General features: G+C 42.7%; 1 protein-coding gene across 1 annotated transcript in view; it reads right to left on the minus strand.

Moving 5' to 3' along the window:
- The window catches only part of LOC106598885 (interferon-induced very large GTPase 1), a 157,144-nt gene extending 136,859 nt beyond the window's left edge, over positions 1 to 20,285 (minus strand). Inside the window, exons 1-8 of the mRNA XM_045722990.1 lie at positions 20,108 to 20,285; positions 4,857 to 4,973; positions 4,494 to 4,610; positions 2,777 to 3,074; positions 1,470 to 1,512; positions 1,000 to 1,269; positions 656 to 922; positions 174 to 443 (exon numbers count right to left, since the gene is read on the minus strand). Of these exons, the coding sequence (XP_045578946.1) occupies positions 174 to 443; positions 656 to 922; positions 1,000 to 1,269; positions 1,470 to 1,512; positions 2,777 to 3,074; positions 4,494 to 4,610; positions 4,857 to 4,912 (1,321 nt within the window). The 5' untranslated portion in view covers positions 4,913 to 4,973; positions 20,108 to 20,285. The remainder of the gene's footprint in view (positions 1 to 173; positions 444 to 655; positions 923 to 999; positions 1,270 to 1,469; positions 1,513 to 2,776; positions 3,075 to 4,493; positions 4,611 to 4,856; positions 4,974 to 20,107) is intronic.
- Positions 20,286 to 22,115: the final 1,830 nt, after the last annotated feature.

Raw genomic sequence — 22,115 nt, forward strand, 5'->3', positions numbered from 1 at the left:
CATGATTAACCCTCCTAAGAACAGCCCTTAGTCAGGAGTTATTCACACGATAATTCACAGGTTCTCAAGCCTTATTACTTAAATATAAAGAATGCTGTGATTATAAATCCTCTACACAATAACAAGTGTTTCACCCTGTACTAATGATAAAGTTAAGTAGGGTACATCCTTACCTGTGGTGAGGGTTGTTGACACCAGTTTACTTTTCTTTCCATTTTCCAGCACAGTGCAGACAGAGACAGAGTACTGAGTAGCAGGTTTCAGGTCAGAGAGAGTGATGCTGTGTGAAGATGTGGTAGTGATGTGTCGTTCTGTCCCTGGACAGCGGTAGGAGATCTGGTAATGATGTTGGGTTTGGTCCAATCCTGGTGGCTGGCTCCAGCTAACAGCAGCTGATGTGGTGTCCACTGAGTCAACAGTCAGCTGGTCTGGAGCAGGAAGTACTAAGGGAAAATACATTATTGTTAGTGTTACAGTTTAACTCCAGAAATAAACTACAGGAGGAAAAAAGTTGAATAGTAGTTGAAAAAGAATTAAAGGCCAGCTGGAAGAAATAAGCTTAAAACACATGTTTGATTTGTAATGTAACAAAATGTCTGTTCTGGTTACTGGTAAAGAGATGATGAGCTGTAACAAGGTGAGGTAGATCTCTTACGGGTGCAGATGGTTGTAGAGACAGATTCACTCTGTTCCCCATTCTTCAGCACAGTTGAGATGCTGACAGTGTACTCAGTACCAGGTTGCAGGTTTGAGAATGTGTTGTGGCAGTCTTTAGTATTCTCTGCATGGAGGTCTGTTCCTGGGCTGCAGTAGGATATGAGGAAGCGCTGTGGGACTTTCTCCATTCCTTCAGCCTTGGACCAGTGGAGAGTGAAGGAGGTATCTTTCAAATGGTCTATCTTTAAATCTCTGGGTGGGACCACTGGAACAAAAATATTTTTATGTTAAGAAGATCCATAACAATATCTCTTAAAACATGACTAAAACCAAACTCTTTACCTGTGGATAACGATGCTGAGACCCATCTGCTTTGTCTTCCATCTTCTCCCTCTGTAGCCACACTAAACTGGTACTTTTCACCAGGTTGGAGACTGCTTATTTTAAGATGATACCCGCCTTTCACTTTTGATGAGTCCGTTTCCCCCAGGTCACACCCCCAGGTCACTCTGAACTGGTGTGGCCCCTTCAGCCCCTCAGGAGAACCCCAGCTCAGAGACACGGAGTCTGATGTCACTGACAGGACCTGGATCTTCCCAGGAGGGGGCAGCACTGGTGAAGACATGACAGGGGAGAAAAAACTGAGTTAATTGGAACCACAAATGCATACTACTTTATCAGAATTTAAGAAGTAACACATTCTTAAACAATAATAAAACAAATGGTATATACATAATTGTTCACAAGTTATCACTAAAGATCTCAAAGAACAACTTTTGGGTCAATTCATTATTGATTGTACATGCACTTACCGTCGACTGACTCTGGCCTTAGGCGTTGCTCTCCATCAAAAGTCTTGAGCAATGGAAACAGAGTAAGAAATCTTTCAATTGAAAAAACGAAATGTTTATGTTGCAAAACAAGCAATGACAAAGCTTGTAGCTTTAACTTGCATTAACAGTATTAGCGTATCTTCTGTAATATGTACACTACATTGCCAACAGTATGTGGACGCCTGCTCATCAAACATCTCATTCCAAAATCATGGGCATTAATACGGAGTTTCCACTAGATGTTGGAACATCGCTGAGGGGACTTGCTTCCATTCAGCCACAAGGGCATTAGTGAGGTTGGGCGATTAGGCCTGGCACGCAGTCAGTCTTCCAATTCATCCCAAAGGAGTTTGGTGGGGTTGCGGTCAGGGCTCTGTGCAAGCCAGTCACGTTCTTCCACACAGATCTCGATAAACCATTTATGTATGGACCTCGCTTTGTGCACAGGGGCATTGTCATACTGAAACAGGAAAGTGCCTTCCCCAAACTGTTGCCACAAAGTTGGAAGCACAGAATTGTCTAGAATGGAACAAAGGGGCCTTGCCCGAACCATGAAAAACAGCCCCAGACCAATATTCCTCCTCCACCAAACTTTACAGTTGGCACTATGCATTCGGGCAGGTAGCGTTCTCCTGGCATCAGCCAAACCCAGATTCATCTGTTGGACTGCAAGGTGGTAAAGCATGATTTATATTTCCACTGCTCCAGAGTCCAATGGAGGTGAGCTTTATAGCACTCCAGCCAACGCTTGGCATTGCACATAGTGATCTCAGGCTTGTGTGTGGCTGATCGGCCATGGAAACTAATTTCATGAAGCTCCCGACGAACATTTAGTGTGCTGACGTTGCTTCCAGAGGCAGTTTGGAACTCGGTGTTTAGTGTTGCAACTGAGGACACGCGCTTCAGCACTCTGTGGTACCGTTCTGTGCGCTTGTGTGGCCTATCACTTCACGGTTGAGCCGTTGTTGCTCCTAGACGTTTACACTTCCCAATAACAGCACTTAGTTGACCGGGGCTACTCTAGCAGGGCAGAAATTTGATGAACTGGCTTGTTGGAAAGGTGGCTTCTTATGATGGTGACACGTTGAAAGTGACTGAGCTCTTCAGTAAGGCCATTATACTGCCAATGTTTGTCTATGGAGATTGCATGGCTGTGTGCTCGATTGTATACACCTGTCAGCAATGGGTGTGGCTGAAATAGCCGAATACAGAAATTTGAAGGGGTGTCCACATACTTTTGGCAATATAGTGCATATTCAGGTATAATGAGGGGGTAAATCAACTACCTGTTTTCCAGCTTGTTTTATCTCTTCAATGATCGTGTCATGACCTTTGTGATTTGTCACTGAACACTCCAAGCAGATCAGCTTCTGGTCTGTCCTGCAGAACACCTCCAGAGCTCTGTGGTGTTCCTGACAGAGTCTTTCCTCCAGGTCTCCAGTCACCTCCACCAGGGTGTGTCTCTGTAGTTTAGATAGTGTGTAGTGCTTCCTAACGTGGGTCTCACAGTAGGACTGAGTGCAGGTCTGACAGAACTTCACAGCTTGGACCTCAGAGCAGATATCACAGGGTACCTCTCCTGGGCTGGTGGGAATTGGAAATAACAGTTATCAAATACATTGATCATAATAACCTGATCAGTTCAATTTAACACATAACGGCCTGATAATATAACATATGGTAACCTACCCATCTGTTATCATGATAATATTACACATGGTAACCTACCTATAACTATCTGTTATCATGATAATATAACACATGGTAACCTACCTACAGCTATCTGTTATCATGATAATATAACACATGGTAACCTACTGTACCTATAACTATCTTATCATGATAATATAACACATGGTAACCTACCTATCTGTTATCATGATAATATAACACATGGTAACCTACCTATAACTATCTGTTATCATGATAATATAACACATGGTAACCTACCTATAACTATCTGTTATTGTTTCAATATTGAAATTCTATATCCTGCTGTCCCATAGTAATGAACATGTAGGGGTCAGGATGAGACAGACAGGCAGCGTTTCTCAGCCAGTCGAAATCATGAATCAGCTGGCATAATTTTTATGGACATATACAAAGACATGTCAATTGAAAAAGGTAAAACGAAACAAAATGCAGCTAATTTAGTCTTTCCAGCTTCAGTTTGAAGTGATTGTGTTAGCTGTGTTGTTGGCTAGCTCCTCTGAACAACAGTGTCCTAACGAGAGAGCACATTGTCTATGCCATGTGAAATCATGCCTCATTAGCTCATTGTTATGGATGTATACAAATAAATGTCACTAGAAAACAGTTTAAACAAATGCAAATGCAGCTACTGTTGTTATTCTGGCTGCACTGTTTGACGTGACTGTAAGTTAGCCGTAGTTGGCTAGCTGGAAAGCAAAAGATAAGAGCATTGCCTGCCAGTACGGCAATGGAACATTTAGAACGAACGACTGGGTCACGTCTCTGGCAACTGAACCAATAGAACGAACAATCAGCCGGCTTGGGTAGCAACCCTAGATTTGTGTCGGGACTATATCTTGTGGAATAATGAAATAGTATGAATACATTTATCAAAATAAAGTTTTTAATGAAAATATGTAAATCATTATTTGAATATGTTGGTAACTCGTTGTATAACAGTAATAATGCCCTAGAAGCTGGTGTTCGGGACTAACAACACCCATGGAAATATATCCTCCAAACACCGGCTTCTCGGGCATTAACACTTAATTATAGAGATGGTTCTAAATATGTGAATTGCAGCTTCTCTTCTAGACAACTACATGTATTACATAACTGTTCTATTTCCTGGTAACATGTAGAAACTCTCCTCTCCTCATTTCTTCTCTTCTAGACAACTACATGTATTAAATAACTGTTCTATTTCCTGGTAACATGTAGAAACTCTCCTCTCCTCATTTCTTCTCCTCTTCTAGACAACTACATGTATTAAATAACTGTTCTACTTCCTGGTAACATGTAGAAACTCACCCTTTTCTTTGTGAAGGGGCCTCCTCTTTGAAATGAAGAGGGGGATCCATTGATTCACCACTCTTCCTTGATAAACAACCAGAGGAAACAGACTCGGCTCTCTCTGGATGGACACTGCTAATAATACAAGACAGAACAAATCAAATGCAGCATTACATAAGTGCACTACCTTTGGCCCTTGGTTTGTCCTCAGTCATTTACGCTTACCAAAATGTTCATATTTTCAGCTAAATGTATTATGCAGTAACTCTGTATCCTTCTAAAAATACATTACTTATAAAATATGATACAAATCTAAAAGTCCTAAACAAGCACTTGTGCGCACACACACACACACACACACACACACACACACACACACACCTCTTCTGTCTTTCTTTAGGGATGGCACCACCCTCAGCCCCCTGATGATAACTCATTATAACACTCAGAGAGGAGGTCTCAGCATCCTGAAGAGGACTGGTCTAGTCCCATATCAATCTGTAAATAAGAAGAGTAAATACAATACACAAAAGGAGAGTAGGCCTACTGTTGGCCTGCTGTGCTGGGGATTTATATTGACAATATAAATGATATTCTGTAAAGCATTTGGTACAGAATGCAATTTTGAAAAAGTGTTTATGAATAATATCATTATGTAAAATAATATATACAGTTGAAGTTGGAAGTTTACATACACTTAGGTTGGACTCATTAAAACGTGTTTTTCAACCACTCCGCATTGTCATGTCCTGACCAGTAAAGGGGTTATTTGTTATTATAGTTTGGTCAGGACGTGGCAGGGGGTGTTTGTTTAGAGTGTTCCGGGGTTTTTGGTTATGTTCTATGTTAGTATATTTCTATGTTCTGGTCTAGTCTTTTTAGTTCTATGTTTAGGGTTATTGGATGGACCTTCAATTGGAGGCAGCTGTTCCTCGTTGCCTCTGATTGAAGGCCTTATATAGGAGGGGTGTTTTTGTAATGGGTTTTGTGGAAAGTTGTTTTTGCACTGCTAGGGTTAGCCTGCATTACTGTTCATTCGTTCGGTTTCTTGTTTTGTTTCATTAAGTGTTCTAATAAAAGTTAATATGAGCACTCAACCCGCTGCGCCTTGGTCCACTATATACGACGACCGTTACACACATATTTCTTGTTAACAAACTATAGTTTTGGCAAGTTGGTTAGGACATCTACTTTGTGCATGACACAAGTAATTTTTCCAACAATTGTTTACCGACAGATTATTTCACTTACAATTCACTGTATCACAATTCCAGTGGGCCAGAAGTTTACATACATCAAGTTGACTGTGCCTTTAAACAGCTTGGAAAATTCCAGAAAATATGTCATGGCTTCAGAAGCTTCTGATAGGCTAATTGACATCATTTTAGTCAATTGGAGGTGTACCTGTGGATGTATTTCAAGGCATACCTTCAAACGCAGTGCCTCTTTGCTTGACATCATGGGAAAATCTAAAGAAATCAGCCAAGACCTCAGAAATAAATTGTAGACCTCCAAGAGTCTGGTTCATCCTTGGGAGCAATTTCCAAACACCTGAAGGTACCACGTTCATCTGTACAAACAATAGTACGCAAGTATAAACACCATGGGACCACGCAGCTGTCATACCGCTCAGGAAGGAGACGCGTTCTGTCTCCTAGAGATGAATGTACTTTGGTGGAAAAGTGCAAATCAATTCCAGAACAACAGCAAAGGACCTTGTGAAGATGCTGGTGGAAACAGGTACAAAACGATCTATATCCATAGTAAAAAGAGTCCTACATCGACATAACCTGAAAGGCCGCTCAGCAAGGAAGAAGCCACTGCTCAAAAACCGCTATAAAAAAAGCCAGACTATGGTTTGCAACTGCACATGGGGACAAAGATCCTACTTTTTGGAGAAATGTCCTCTGGTCTGATGAAACAAAAATAGAACTGTTTTGCCATAATGACCATCATTATGTTTGGATGAAAAAGGGGGAGGCTTGCAAGCCAAAGAACACCATCCTAACTGTGAAGCACGGGGGTGGCAGCATCATGTTGTGGGGGTGCCTTGCTGCAAGAGGGACTGGTGCACTTCAAAGTAGAAGGCATCATGAGGGAAGAAAATTATGTGGATATATTGAAGCAACATCAAGACATCAGTCAGGAAGTTAAAGCTTGGTCACAAATGGGTCTTCCAAATGGACAATGACCCCAAGCATACTTCCAAAGTTGTGGCAAGATGGCTTAAGGACAACAAAGTCAAGGTATTGGAGAGACCATCACAAAGCCCTGACCTCAATCCTATAGAACATTTGTGGGCAGAACTGAAAAAGCGTGTGCGAGCAATGAGGCCTACAAAGCTGACTCAGTTACACCAGCTCTGTCAGGAGGAATGGGCCAAAATTCACCCAACTTATTGTGGGAAGCTTGTGGAAGGCTACCCGAAACGTTTGACCCAAGTTAAACAATTTAAATGCAATGCTACCAAATACTAATTGAATGTATGTAAACTTCTGACCCACTGGGAATGTGATAAAAAGAAATAAAAGCTGAAATTAATCACTCTCTGCTATTATTATAACATTTCACATTCTTAAAATAAAGTGGTGATCCTAACTGACCAAAGACAAGGAATTTCTACAAGGATTAAATGTCAGGAATTGTGAAAAACTGAGTTTAAATGTATTTGGCTAAGGTGTATGTAAACTTCCGACTTCAACTGTATATATTTAACCCAGCAATATAGACTACATTATCGGGTAAGGGTTTAGCCCACTTTCTATGCATAATTATAGGCCATTATATAATTAGGTTATTTTGTTGTCTTTTTTGTGTCGTCATCTTTTAGGAAATTGTATTGGCCTAGGCTGGACACGATCCACCCCAACCTGGTCATACAGTTCATGTAAAATTGACCTTTTTTCTTCTCTTTTTGCATTTTAGTTAACCCTAACACTTTTCCTAACCTTAACCTAATTCTCCTAACCCAGTGGTTCCCAAACTTTTTATAGTCCCGTACCCATTCAAACATTCAACCTCCAGCTGCGTACCCCTTCTAGCACCAGGGTCAGCGCACTCTCAAATGTTGTTTTTTACCATCTTTGTAAGCCTGCTACACACACACACACACTATACGAAACATTTATTAAACATAAGAATGAGTGAGTTTTTCGTCACAACCTGGCTCGTGGGAAGTGACAAGCTCTTATAGGACCAGGGCACAAGTAATAATAATCAATAATTTTGCTCTTTATTTAGCCATCTTACATATAAAACCTTACTTATTCATAAAAAAATTGTGAATAACTCACCACAGGTTAATGAGAAGGGTGTGCTTGAAAGGAGGTCTCAGTCTTAAATAATTTTCCACACAGTCTGTATTTAGTTTTCATGCTGGTGAGCGCCGAGAATCCACTCTCACATAGATGGTTGCAAAGGGCATCAGCGTCTTAACAATGCGATTTGCCAAGGCAAGAAACTCAGAGGGCAGCCCTATCCAGAAATCTGGCAGTGGCTTCTGATTAAATTCAATTTTCACAGAACTGCTTGTTGCAATTTTGATGACGCGCTCTTGTTCAGATATAGGTAAGTGGACTGGAGGCAGGGCATGAAAGGGATAACGAATCCAGTTGTTTGTGTCGTCCGTTTCGGGAAAGTACCTGTGTAATTGCGCACCCAACGTACTCAGGTGCTTCGCAAAATCACATTTGACATTGTCTGTAAGCTTGAGTTCATTTGCACACAAAAGAAATCATCGAATTATGGAAAGACCTGTGTGTTGTCCTTGTTAATGCAGACAGAAAAGAGCTACAACTTCTTAATCACAGCCTTAATTTTGTCCCGCACATTGAATATTTCACCTTTATTTAACCAGATGTTCTCAACAAGCCTAAGTTCTAATTTGCAATATAGTTGCAGAGAGTCCCTGTAATCCTAGATTCAGATCATTCAGGCAAGAAAAAACATCACCCAGATAGGTCAGTTGTGTGAGAAACTCGTCATCATGCAAGTGGTCAGACAAGTGAAAATTATGGTCAGTAATGAAAACTTTAAGCTCGTCTCTCAATTAAAAAAAAAAGTGTAAATACTTTGCCGCTTGATAACCAGCGCACTTCTGTATGTTGTAAAAGCAGCATTACGTTGCCCATATCATTGCATAGTGCAGAAAATACACGAGAGTTCAGGGGCCTTGCTTTAAGAAATTTAACCATTTTCACTGTAGTGTCCAAAAGGTCTTTTAAGCTGTCAGACATTCCCTTGGCAGCAAGAGCCTCTCGGTGGATGCTGCAGTGGTGTCGGGAGCAACCGCTTGCATGTGCATTACCACTCCACTATGTCTCCCTGTCATGGCTTTTGCGCCATCAGTACAGATACCAACACATCTTGATCACCAAAGTCCATTTGATGTCACAAAGCTGTCCAGTACTTTCAAAATATCCTCTCCTGTTGTCCTGGTTTCCAGTGGTTTGTAGAAGAGGATGTCTTCCTTAATTGACCCCCATAAACGTAACGGACATATACCAGGAGCTGTGCCGGGCCTGCCACATCTGTTGACTCATTCAGCTGTAATGCATTTAATTCACTGTCTTGTATGCGAAGCAGTGATTGTTTCAAAACATCTCCTGCCATGTCACTGATGCATCGTGAAACAGTGTTGTTTGATGAAGAAATTGTCTGTATAGTTTTTGGGCCTATCCCCCAGCATTGTCCCAGCCATATCCATGGCAGCAGGAAGAATTAAGTCCTCCACAATAGTATGGGGCTTGCCTGTCCTAGCCACTCGGTAGCTCACCATATAAGATGCTTCTAGCCCCTTCTTATTAATGGCATCTGTTGCTTTTATACATGTCTTACTACTCGAAAGTCATCTTTATCTTCGATCAAAAAACTCCCGTGGATTCTTTTTCAAATTGTCATGTTTCGTTTCTAAATGTCTGCGCAAGAGTGAAGGTTTCCCGTGAGAGAGTAACGGTTAATCAAATCAAGTCAAATCAAAGTTTATTTGTTACACGCGCCAAATACAACAGGTGTAGACCTTACAGTGAAATGCTTACTTACAGGCTCTAACCAATAGTGCGAAAGAAAAGGTATGTGTGTGTGTGTTGGTAAGTAAAGAAATAAAACAGTAAAAAGACATTTGAAAATAACAGTAGCGAGGCTACATACAGACACCGGTTAGTCAGGCTTATTGAGGTAGTATGTACATGTAGATATGGTTAAAGTGACTATGCATATATGATGAACAGAGAGTAGCAGTAGCATATAAAGAGGGGTTGGCAGGTGGTGAGACACAATGCAGATAGCCCGGTTAGCCAATGTGCGGGAGCACTGGTTGGTCGGGCCAATTGAGGTAGTATGTACATGAATGTATAGTTAAAGTGACTATGCATATAAGATAAACAGAGAGTAGCAGCAGCGTAAAAGAGGGGTTGGGGGGGTGGGGCACACGATGCAAATAGTCGGGGTAGGAGTCTTATGGCTTGGGGGTAGAAACTGTTGAGAAGCCTTTTTGACCTAGACTTGGCACTCCGGTACCGCTTGCCATGCAGTAGCAGAGAGAACAGTCTGACTGGGGTGGCTGGGGTCTTTGACAATTTTTAGGGCCTTCCTCTAACACCGCCTGGTGTAGAGGTCCTGGATGGCAGGCAGCTTTACCCCAGTGATGTACTGGGCCGTACGCACTACCCTCTGTAGTGCCTTGCGGTCGGAGGCCGAGCAATTGCCGTACCAGGCAGTGATGCAACCGGTCAGGATGCTCTCGATGTTGCAGCTGTAGAACCTTTTTACTTTTTTACTTTGGACTTATTTAATCATGTTTTAAATTAATTGTCCCACAGGCCTCCCGCCAGTACAGGGGGGAAAAAAAATGTATGAAATGAATTGAAATGTATCCATTCACTACTGTAAGTCGCTCTGGATAAGACCGTCTGCAAAATGTAAATGTAATTTAATATAGAAAATGTGCGAAGGGGTGCACAAGTTGAAAACAAAGTAGTATTTGTCTTTATTTTTAGAGGATGCCACAAAACAGCACAGAGGAATCGCTTCCTATACGATACCAGGAACATCTGCAAAAAGACAGGGAGAGATACTGGAAGAAAAAGAGAAGTGAAATCTATCTCTGAGCTTACAAAGCAAGAACAAAGAAGCAAGAGATGGCAATGGAAATGTAACCAACGGAATAGAAGACAGACTTTAGAGAGGACAGTTGCAATGGAGACCTACCTATCAGGCACCACAACACCTCAGTCACCAGATGGAGACCTACCTATCAGGCAACACACCACCTCAGTCACCAGATGGAGACCTACCTATCAGGCAACACAACACCTCAGTCACCAGATGGAGACCTACCTATCAGGCGCCACAACACCTCAGTCACCAGATGGAGACCTACCTATCAGGCAACACACCACCTCAGTCACCAGATGGAGACCTACCTATCAGGCAACACAACACCTCAGTCACCAGATGGAGACCTACCTATCAGGCAACACACCACCTCAGTCACCAGATGGAGACCTACCTATCAGGCAACACAACACCTCAGTCACCAGATGGAGACCTACCTATCAGGCAACACAACACCTCAGTCACCAGATGACTTGCAGCCAGAACATGAGGCTAACATACCTGCCCCTAACTTACCTGCCCCTGATGCACACCCTGATACCCCTTCCTCATCGTCTGCAACAGGAATGAGAAGTTGAATACTTGCTGAAAAGAAAAAAGGTTGGAAGAGGTCGCTCAAAAGCATACAGAGATCTTAGTATGACAAATGTCAAACTTGATAATGCTTTACGGAAAGCTGAGAAATACAAAAAAGGTATGATCGACTGATGAACAAAATGGAGAGGCAAGATTCCCCAAAGACAAAACAGCAAATGAAGGGAACTCCGAAGAACTTGAGAAGGATTTTATTGTTTCAACATGCCATCATTGCACAGTTAAAACAAAAGTATAAAAAAAATGTGCAGTGCCAAGGACAAACAAGTGGCTTCAAAAATGCTCAGAGGCAACATCCTGAGAAAGTATGGCCTGGTCAAAGCCTCAAACAGAGAATTTGGATTTTCAGCAAAAGCAATGAGGGAAAATGAAAACAGGCCATCAAGTCTTCAATACTCCAGGAACAATCAGTGTAACAGAATCAGCACAGCCACAGAAGAGAAAATCACTAGATTCTATGAACGTGATGACAACAGTAGAGCAACAACAGGAAAAAAGGACACACTAACAAGGAACAAGAAGAAAACGCAGAAGCGCTTCTTGAATGGCACAATTCAGAACCTTTATCAGAAGTTTAAGAGAGAATATTCAGAAATTCAAATTTCCTACTGTGAATTCTGCAAAAGACGTCCGTTTTGGGTTGTCAAGCCAACAGTCCAAGATAGGGACACATGTCTCTGCAAAACCCACGCAAACCTCCAGTTCATGGTGGACAAACTACAGTATCACAAAGTGATCAGCTGCAGCAACATTGAGAAACTCATTGAGTCTTTGTGCTGTGAGAACCTGCAGAAAGAGTGCATGTATAGAGAGTGCTCCCTTTGCCAAGCAAAAGAGCTTAAAACATCTGACTTTGATGCTGGTGAGCAGACATGGTGGTTTGAGTGGAAAAACAAAGCTGAAGAGAGAGAGAAGAAAAACAAAGAGGTTCACTGTACATTTGACAGTAAAAGAAAAGGTATGTGGCACACTGCATATTCTATTGGAGGACTTCTCCAAAGGATTGAAAGAGAAGTTGGGGAAACACGTGTACAACTTTCGACACCAGTACTCCAAATTGAGAGAATTAAAAGAGAATCTGGGGAAAGAGGAGATCATTGTGCATATTGACTTTGCAGAGAACTACCTGTGTAAATATACCAGTGAAATCCAGGCAGTTCACTTTGGTGATTCTCACAAGCAGGTGACCCTCCACACCTGTGTTGGATATACCACAAATGATACAGTTTCACTTTGCTCACTGAGCTCTTCTATGCGGCATGACCTCTCTGCTATCGGGGCCCATCTCTCAAAACCACTGGCCTACTTCCTTGAGCTTTGCCCATTGGCTACTGCTGTACACTTTGTGAGTGATGGGCCTACAACCCAGTATAGGTCTAAAAATAATTTATACTATCTCTCCACCCTTCCCTTTGAAATGGGCTTCCAGAGAGTAACATGGAATTTCCTAGAAGCCGGACATGGAAAAGGCCCAGCTGATGGGGTAGGAACAAATGGAAAAACAGTATTTGAGGAACTGTCAAAAGATCGGTCAGCTATCAAGCTCTTATATATCTCAGAGGAGGAGATAGAGAGCATCGAGGCCCTCCTACCGGATCACCTGGGGACAATCCGTGGGACAATGAAGATACACCAGGTAATAGTTGTGGGTTATTTTATGTCGAATTTCACATTTGTTATACAAACATATTATCACTACACTATGTATCACTAGACTTTGCTATGATTACATATTTCGAATGTGCATAACTGTGTTTCCAGATCATCACCGACAGTCCAGGGGAGATAACTTGGCGGATACTCAGTTGCTTCTGTTCCTTTCCACATCACTGCAGCTGTTTCAGCCCACAGACTGTGACTCTGGTTGAAAAAACAGAGGCAGACCAAGATGGAAAATTCAACTCCTCTCAAAGCACCGTCCAGCCCATTGAAGATCTAAGTGAAGCATTGATTGGAAAGTGGTGTGTGGTGGAGAATGATCAGGACGTTTACCCTGGTATCTATTTATTTGTTTTAGATATGGAAATCATATGGTTGTTATCATAATCTCACAAAAAGGTTGGGTGGAAATATCTTATTTTTCATGATAAATAAATGTTTATACATTCAGTTTATACATTCAGGCGACGTGTTGAATTATTAATATTAGGAAAACCTTAAAAATCACTTTAAATAATATTAAATACAAGTTAATGTACAAATGTACAAGAAATCCGTTATAAATCAATTGTATGACATTTCATTTTCAACTAAAATGGAAGTTTAATGATGTGATGGAAATGACATTTGTCTATGGCTGTCTGGGAAAAATGACAGCAATATATACATTCCTGAATACTACGATCGCAGCCATTATCAGATATAGTTTCTAGACAAATCAAAGACAAGTACAATACTGGTAAAATGGTGTTTGAATAAGTTTTCATTTCTGAAAGTTAGCACGGCCAAAGTGCCCGACGTTGCAGATTCGCCCATACATATACACATCAAATAGGCTACATCGAATGAATAAGACCCATATGAAGGGTTACCTCAGTAGTTGGATGAGCAAAAATGTACCTTCTGCTCCATGACTGAATTTATTCTAAATGTACAGTCTGTTGTTGCTATCCTTGAGGCCCTGGGTCTCAACCCCGCCCTGTGCAATTGGGTCCTGGTCCCAGACGTGCTCAATGGAATTGCGATCCGGGCTCTTCGTTGGCCATGTCAGAACACTGACTTTCCTGTCTTGCAGGAAATCACGCACAGAACGAGCTGTATGGCTGGTGGCATTGTCATGCTGGAGGGTCATGTCAGGATGAGCCTGCAGGAAGGGTACCACATTAGGGAGGAGGATGTCTTCCCTGTAACGCACAGCGTTGAGATTGCCTACAATGACAACATGCTCAGTCCGATGATGCTGTGACACACCGCCCCAGACCATGACGGACTCTTCACCTCCAAATCAATCCCGCTCCAGAGTACAGGCCTCGGTGTAAGGCTCATTCCTGAGACACAACCGTGACTCGTCAGTGAAGAGCACTTTTTGCCAGTCCTGTCTGGTCCAGTGACGGTGGGTTTGTGCCCATAGGCGGCATTGTTGCCGGTGATGTCTGGTGAGGACCTGCCTTTCAACAGGCCTACAAGCCCTCAGTCCAGCCTCTCTCAGCCTATTGCGGACAGTCTGAGCACTGATGGAGGGATCGTGCGTTCCTGGTGTAACTCGGGCAGTTGTTGTTGCCATCCTGTACCTGTCCCGCAGGTGTGATGTTCGGATGTACCGATCCTGTGCAGGTGTTGTTACACGTGGTCTGCCACTGCGAGGATGATCAGCTGTCCGCCCCTGTCTCCCTGTAGCGCTGTCTTAGGCGTCTCACAGTACGGACATTGCAATTTACTGCCCTGGCCACATCTGCAGTCCTCATGCCTCCTTGCAGCATGCCTTTAGGCACGTTCACGCAGATGAGCAGGGACCCTGGGCATCTTTCTTTTGATGTTTTTCAGTCAGTAGAAAGGCCTCTTTAGTGTCCTAAGTTTTCATAACTGTGACCTTAATTGCCTACCGTCTGTAAGCTGTTAGTGTCTTAACGTCCGTTCCACAGGTGCATGTTCATTAATTGTTTATGGTTCATTGAACAAGCATGGGAAACTGTGTTTAAACCCTTTACAATAAAGATCTGTGAAGATATTTTGATTTTTACGAATTATCTTTGAAAGACAGGGTTCTGAAAAAGTGACGTTTCTTTTTTAGTTCCCACGCACAGTAGCGGGAGCGAGAGGCACTGTGTCCTGGATGTTGTTGCCTTTCAAACCCTCCCCATTGAGTAGTAGACTGTATATATCAGTGGAGGCTGGTGGGAGGCTCATTGTAATGTCTGGAATGGAATTCATAGAATGGAGTCAAACATGTTGTTTCCATATGTTTGATATGTTTGATACCATTCCATTAATTCCATTCCAGCCAATTATAATGAGACCATCCTCCTCCTCCTAGAGTTCCTACCACCAGCCTCCTCTGGTATGTATCAATGTGACATCTATATGGTTATCAATATTAGTTATTTCTTGTGTAGGCTGCTATCCTACTTTAAATAAAACCATGGGAATGAACATATGGTCATGTGATGACAAAACCATGCAGCTGCCAGGTAGGAAGCCAGGGCTGCGTTCACTACGTTTTTGCGTTCTGGAATGTTCAGTTGCACAGAACCGGTGCTGTACTGAATGACCAGTTGAAAAATGGGGAGAGTTTGGGTTGTGGGCTTATGTCATTGGTCATGTGGGTTAGGGAACACTGTCAGCATGGCCGCTGCCCTTTAATTACGTCACTCGTTGCTTCAAGCCACACGTCACCACACCAACCAAATGGGAGAAAACATACCTCAAAGTTGTACAACTGAATGGATTGAATGGTCCTCAACTGAATGGTCCTCGTAAAGATGTGCCTTTACTATCAGTATTACTTGCCAACGTACAATCATTGGACAATAAATTAGACAATGTACGATAACGAATATCCTACCAACGGGACATAAAAACTGTAATATCTTATGTTTCACCGAATCGTGGCTGAATGACGACATGGATATTCAGCTGGCGGGATATACGCTGCACCGGTTAGATAGAACAGCACACTCTGGTAAGACGAGGGGGGGGGCATTCTGTGCATACTTGTAAACAACAGCTGGTGCACGAAATCTTAGGAAGTCTAGATTTTGCTTGCCTGAAGTAAAGTATCTCATGATGAGCTGGAGACCACACTATTTGCCAAGATAGTTTTCATCTATATTTTTCGTGGCTGTTTATTTACCACCACAGATGGATGCTGGCACTAAGACCGCACTCAGTCAGCTGTATAAGGAAATAAGCAAACAGGAAACCGCTCACCCAGATGCGGCACTCCTAGTGGCCAGGGACTTTAATGCAGGGAAACAGTTTAACCTAATTTCTATCAGCATGTTATATGCGCAACCAGAGGGAAAAACATTCTAGATCACCTTTACTCCACATACAGAGACGCGTACAAAGCTCTCCCTCGCCCTCCATTTGGCAAATCAAACCATAATTCTATCCTCATTCCTGCTTACAAGCAAAAATTAAAGCAGGAAGCACCAGTGACTTGGTCTATAAAAAAAAAGTGGTCAGATGAAGCAGATGCTAAACTACAGGACTGTTTTGCTAGCACAGACTGGAATATTGAGGAGCACACCACATCAGTCACTGGCTTTATCAATACGTGCATCAAGGACGTCGTCCCCACAGTGACTGTACGTACATACCCCAACAAGAAGCTATGGATTACATGGAAACCTTCGCAATGAAGCTAAAGGGTAGAGCTGCCACTTTCAAGATGCAGGACTCTAACCTGGAAGCTTATAAGAAATCCTGCTATGCCCTCCGACGAACCTTCAAACAGGCAAAGCACCAATAAAGGACTAAGATTGAATCGTACAACACCGGCTCCGACGCTCATCTTATGTGACAGGCCTGCAAACTATTACAGACTACAAAGGGAAGCACAGCCGCGAGCTGCCCAGTGACACGAGCCTACCAGACGAGCTAAATCACTTCTATGCTCGCTCGAGGCAAGCAACACTGAGACAAGCATGAGAGCATCAGCTGTTCCGGGCGACTGTGTGATCACGCTCTCCATAGCCGACGTGAGTAAGATCTTTAAATAGGTCAACATTCACAAGGCCACGAGGCCAGGCGGATTAGAGGACGTATGCTCCGGGCATGTGCTGACCAACTGGCAGGTGTCTTCACTGACATTTTCAACATGTCCCTGATTGAGTCTGGAATACCAACATGTTTCAAGCAGACCAACATAGTCCCTGTGCCCAAGAACACTAAGGTAACCTGCCTTAGTACTCGTAGTACTCACGTCTGCAGCCTGAAGGGCTTTGAAAGGCTGGTAATGGCTCACATTAACACCATTATCCTAGAAACCCTAGACCCACTCAAATTTGCATACAGCCCATACAGATCCACAGATGATGCAATCTCTATTGCACTCCACACTGCCCTTTCCCACCTAGACAATAGGAACACCTATGTGAGAATGCTATTCATTGACTACAGCTCAGCGTTCAACACCATAGTGCCCTCATAGCTCATCACTAAGCTAAGGATCCTGGGACTAAACACCTCCCTCTGCAACTGCATCCTGGACTTCCTGACGGGCCACCCCCAGGTGGTGAGGGTAGGTAGCAACATCTGCCACGCTGATCCTCAACATTGGAGCCCCTCAGGGGTGCGTGCTCAATCCCCTCCTATACTCCCTGCTCACCCACGACTACATGGCCAGGCACAACTCCAAGTTTGCAGTCGACACAACAGTGGTAGACCTGATCACTGACAACGACGAGACAGCCTATAGGGAGGAGGTCAGAGACCTGGCCGGGTGGTGCCAGAATAACAACCTATCCCTTAACGTGATCAAGACAAAGGAGATGATTCTGGACTACAGGAAAAGGAGCCCGAGCACGCCCCCATTCTCATCGACGGGGCTGTAGTGGAGCAGGTTGAGAGCTTCATGTTCCTTGGTGTCCACATCACCAACAAACTAGAACGGTCCAAACACAACAAGACAGTCGTGAAGAGGGCACGACAAAGCCTATTCCTCCACAGGAGACTGAAAAGATTTGGCATGGGTCCTCAGATCCTAAAAAGGTTTGACAGCTGCAACATCGAGAGCATCCTGACTGGTTGCATCACTGCCTGGTACGGCAACTGCTCAGCCTCCGACCGCAAGGCACTACAGAGGGTAGTGTGTACGGCCCAGTACATCACTGGGTCTAACCTGCCTGCCATCCAGGACCTCTACAGGCGGTGTCAGAAGAAGAAGTACATAAAAATTGTCAACGACCCCAGCCACCCCAGTCATAGATTGTTCTCTCTGCTACTGCATGGCAAGCGGTACCGGAGCGCCAAGTCTAGGACCAAAAGGCTTCTCAACAGCTTTCCCCCCCAAGCCATAAGACACCTGAACAGGTAATCAAATGGCTACCTGGACTATTTGGATTGTGTCCCCCCAACCCATCTTTTAAGCTGCTGCTACTCTCTGCTTGTCATCTATGCATAGTCACTTTAACTATACCTACATGTACATATTACCTCAGTTAGCCCGACTAACCGGTGCCTATATACAGCCTCACCTTTTTTGTCAACAATCTACACAAAATTCTCTGGAATGTTAAAGTGGTTGAAAAATTATAACATTTATAAAAAAAATGTATGAAAAATAAAACACTAATATATCTTGATTAGATCAGTATTCACCCCCCTGAGTCAATATATGTTAGAAATAACTTTGGCAGCGATTACAGCTGCGAGACTTTTGGGGTTAGTCTCTAAGAGCTTTTCACAACTGAATTGTACAATATTTGCCAATAATTATTTTCAAAATTGAGGCTGCTAAGGGGAGAACTGCTCATAATAATATCCGGAATAGAATGGAAACCATGTGTTTGATGTCCATTCCACTGATTCCGCTCCAGTCATAACCACAAGCCCATTCTACCCAATTAAGGTGCCACCAACCTCCTGTGCTAGATAGCCATTTTCAAGTCTTGCCATAGATTTTCAAGATGATTTAAGTCAAAACTGTGACTAGCCCACTCAGGAACATTCAATGTCGTCTTGGTAAGCAACTCCAGTGTAGATTTGGCCTTGTGTTTTGGGTAATTGTCCTGCTGACAGTGTCTGGTGGAAAGCAGACTGAACCAGGTTTTCCTCTAGGATTTTGCCTGTGCTTAGCTGTATTCCATTTATTTTTATCCCCCCAAAAAACTCCCTAGTCCTTGTCGATGATAAGTATACCCATATCATGATGCAGCCACAACCATGCTTGAAAATATGAAGAGTGGTACTCAGTGATGTGTTTTGTTTGATTGCCCCAAACTTACCGCTTTGTATTCAGAATAAAAAGTGTATTTCTTTGCCAAATGTTTTGCAGTATTACTTAAGTGCCTTGATGCAAACAGGATTAATGTTTTGGAATATTTGTATTCTGTACAGGCTTCCTTCTTTTCCCTCTGTCATTTAGGTTAGTATTGTGGAGTAACTACAATGTTGTTGATCTATCCTCAGTCCTCTCATATCACATCCCTTAAACTATATAACTGTTTGCATCGTGCATAAGAACAGCCCTTGGCTGTGGTATATTGGCCATGTACAGTATCACACCCCTCGGGCCTTATTGCTTAAGTATACACCACTCTGCCATTTTAGGCCATGTTTATCTGATGGAGAACATATTAACAAATAATATTATTTTTAATATAAGGTTCTGTCAACAACAGTTTGACCTGATTGTCACAACAGACTCAAGTCATACGTTGTCATAGTTTTGACTGACTGAAATACATTTGGTAAAAATTAAATGACCAACAATATAAAAATATAGGACTACTGAGTGGCGCAGCGGTCTAAGGCACTGCATCTCAGTGCTAGAGGCATCACTACAGACCCTGGTTCGATTCCAGGCTGTGTCACAACCAGCTGTGATTCATAGGGCAGTGCACAATTGGCCCAGTGTCGATAGGGTTTTCACGGGCTAGGCCGTCATTGTAAATAAGAATTTGTTCTTAACTGACTTGCCTACGTAGTTAAATAAAGGTTGAAAATACAAATTATAAAATAACATTAATCTTCCTTGTTATAGTTTCAAGTTGAATTGTCTACATGCACAGTATGTTTTAACTTTTAACAATCTTTGTCATTTTCTCTGGCACTGTTTTGACGGTAGACTGAGGGTCACTTTCAATGACACGTTAGTACAGTAACTGTTTGATCAACAACAGTAAACAATTTACTAATTACAAAACACATTAGAAACAATAAGATGAAATACCTATCATGAAGTTTTAGTGGTACATGTAACAATCACTTTAATCAACTACATATAGTTCATGTTACTGTCAAATGATTAATCACATACATACCTGGGAGAAGCCCACCCGGTGCCCCTTCCTCTTAACCGACTAGTTGAGCTTTCCTTGTGAGTTCTCTGCTAAATTGACTGTATACAGATATCTAGAAACTGTAGAGTATTAAAAGGTTTCCTCCAAAACAGGTTTGGTTTGTGACACTTTGTACCAGCATAAATGTTATCTGTTAATGGTTGACTCATTCTCCTCCTTCACCCAGCTCTTCTAATCCCTCTCTCCCCCTGTCAACCAAATTCTCCCTCTAGGTGGCAGCAGAGTGGACTTTTTGGAGCTGATGGGTCCTATGTTGGCAGAGAAAGCAGACACGATAGTAGTGAAGGAGTGAAGGGATGCTTTCAATGAGAAAAAGGAATGGTTTGGTGAACTTCGAAGGGGAGAGAGGATGATGGGGGGAAGAGGCGGGGGGTGAAGGGGGAGAGGGTGAGGGAGGAGGAGAGAGAGGGGGTGAGGGGAGGAGAGAGAGAGGGGATAACTTAAGGATCAGAGAGGAGAATGTGAGAAGGACAGTGAGATATGATAAAGGTTGCTCACTACTACTACCAATACTATTTTCATCCCGTTTCACCATTTTCTCTCGAAAGAGTTCGTCAGGATGATGTCTCGCTGACTCTTCTTGTCACATGAGATGACGCTGGAGAGACGAAGCAGCTACGGGGAGTAAAACATTTAACAAGTAACAGACATGGCACGAGACAGGAACAGAATCAAAAAATAAGAGCGACAAAAGACAAATCAATGCAGAAGCCGGGGAACAGAGCTGACAAATATATGGGAGGAAATAAAAAGGTGATGAGTGAGTCCAGGTGAGTCCAATAATGCTGATGCGCGTGACGAGGGAAGGCAGGTGTGCATAATAGATGATAGGAGTGAGTGATGCAGGGAAGCCTGGCGCCCTCAAGCGCCAGGGGGAGGGAAGAGCGGGAGCAGGCGTGACACTTCTGGCTAGAAGACCATGATGACATGACTTTAAGAGACTAGTAAACAACAAAGCCTCCTCTGTTAGATGTTATGGACCAGTCCTCAGTATATTGTTGTACATGTAATCACAGTATTTTTGATGTACAAATATTTCATGTTGTTTTTAGGGTATTTGTTCTTCCTTATTTTCATTGCTATAGCAACAATTCCTCCTAATACTGTATGTTTTTGTTGTATAACTGTGACATTATAGTAATAATAATTGTATTTGTAAAGTGCTTTTCATGCACTATGTTCAAAGTGCTACGCTATGTTATCAAAGTGATGCTTTTGTATAGTTTCAGCAAGTAGTTTTGAAGGTAGTGCTCACGAGCCAAAATGGGTCCCTGAAAGTTGTGCACAATTGTGAGCAGCAACCATTTTGTATGATATGTTAGGTCCTGCAAAATATATACACAGTACCTGTCAAAAGTTTGGACATACGTACTCATTCAAGGGTTTTTCTTTATTTTTCTATTTTCTACATTGTAGAATAATATTGAAGACATCAACACTATGAAATAACACATATAGAATCATGATGTAACCAAAAGTGTTAAACAAATCAAAATATATTTTATATTTCAGATTCTTCAAAGTAGCCACCCTTTACCTTGATGACAGTTTTGCACACTCTTGGCATTCTCTCAACCAGCTTCACCTGGAATGCTTTTCCAATGGTCTTGAAGGAGTTCCACATATCCTGAGCACTTGTTGGCTATTTTCCTTCACTGGCAGTCTCTATGGGGGTACCACAGGGATCAATTCTCGGGCCGACTCTTTTCTCTATATATATATCAACTAGGTCGCTCTTGCTGCGGGTGATTCCTTGATCCACCTCTACGCAGACGACACCATTCTGTATTCATCTGGCCCTTCTTTGGACACTGTGTTAACAAACCTCCAAACGAGCTTCAATGCCATACAACACTCCTTCCGTGGCCTCCAACTGCTCTTAAATGCTGGTAAAACTAAATGCATGCTCTTCAACCGATCGCTGCCCGCACCCACCCGCCCGACTAGCATCACTACTCTGGACGGTTCT

Source organism: Salmo salar, chromosome ssa08 (genome assembly GCF_905237065.1).
Source record: "Salmo salar chromosome ssa08, Ssal_v3.1, whole genome shotgun sequence".
Classification (NCBI taxonomy): Eukaryota; Metazoa; Chordata; class Actinopteri; order Salmoniformes; family Salmonidae; genus Salmo; species Salmo salar.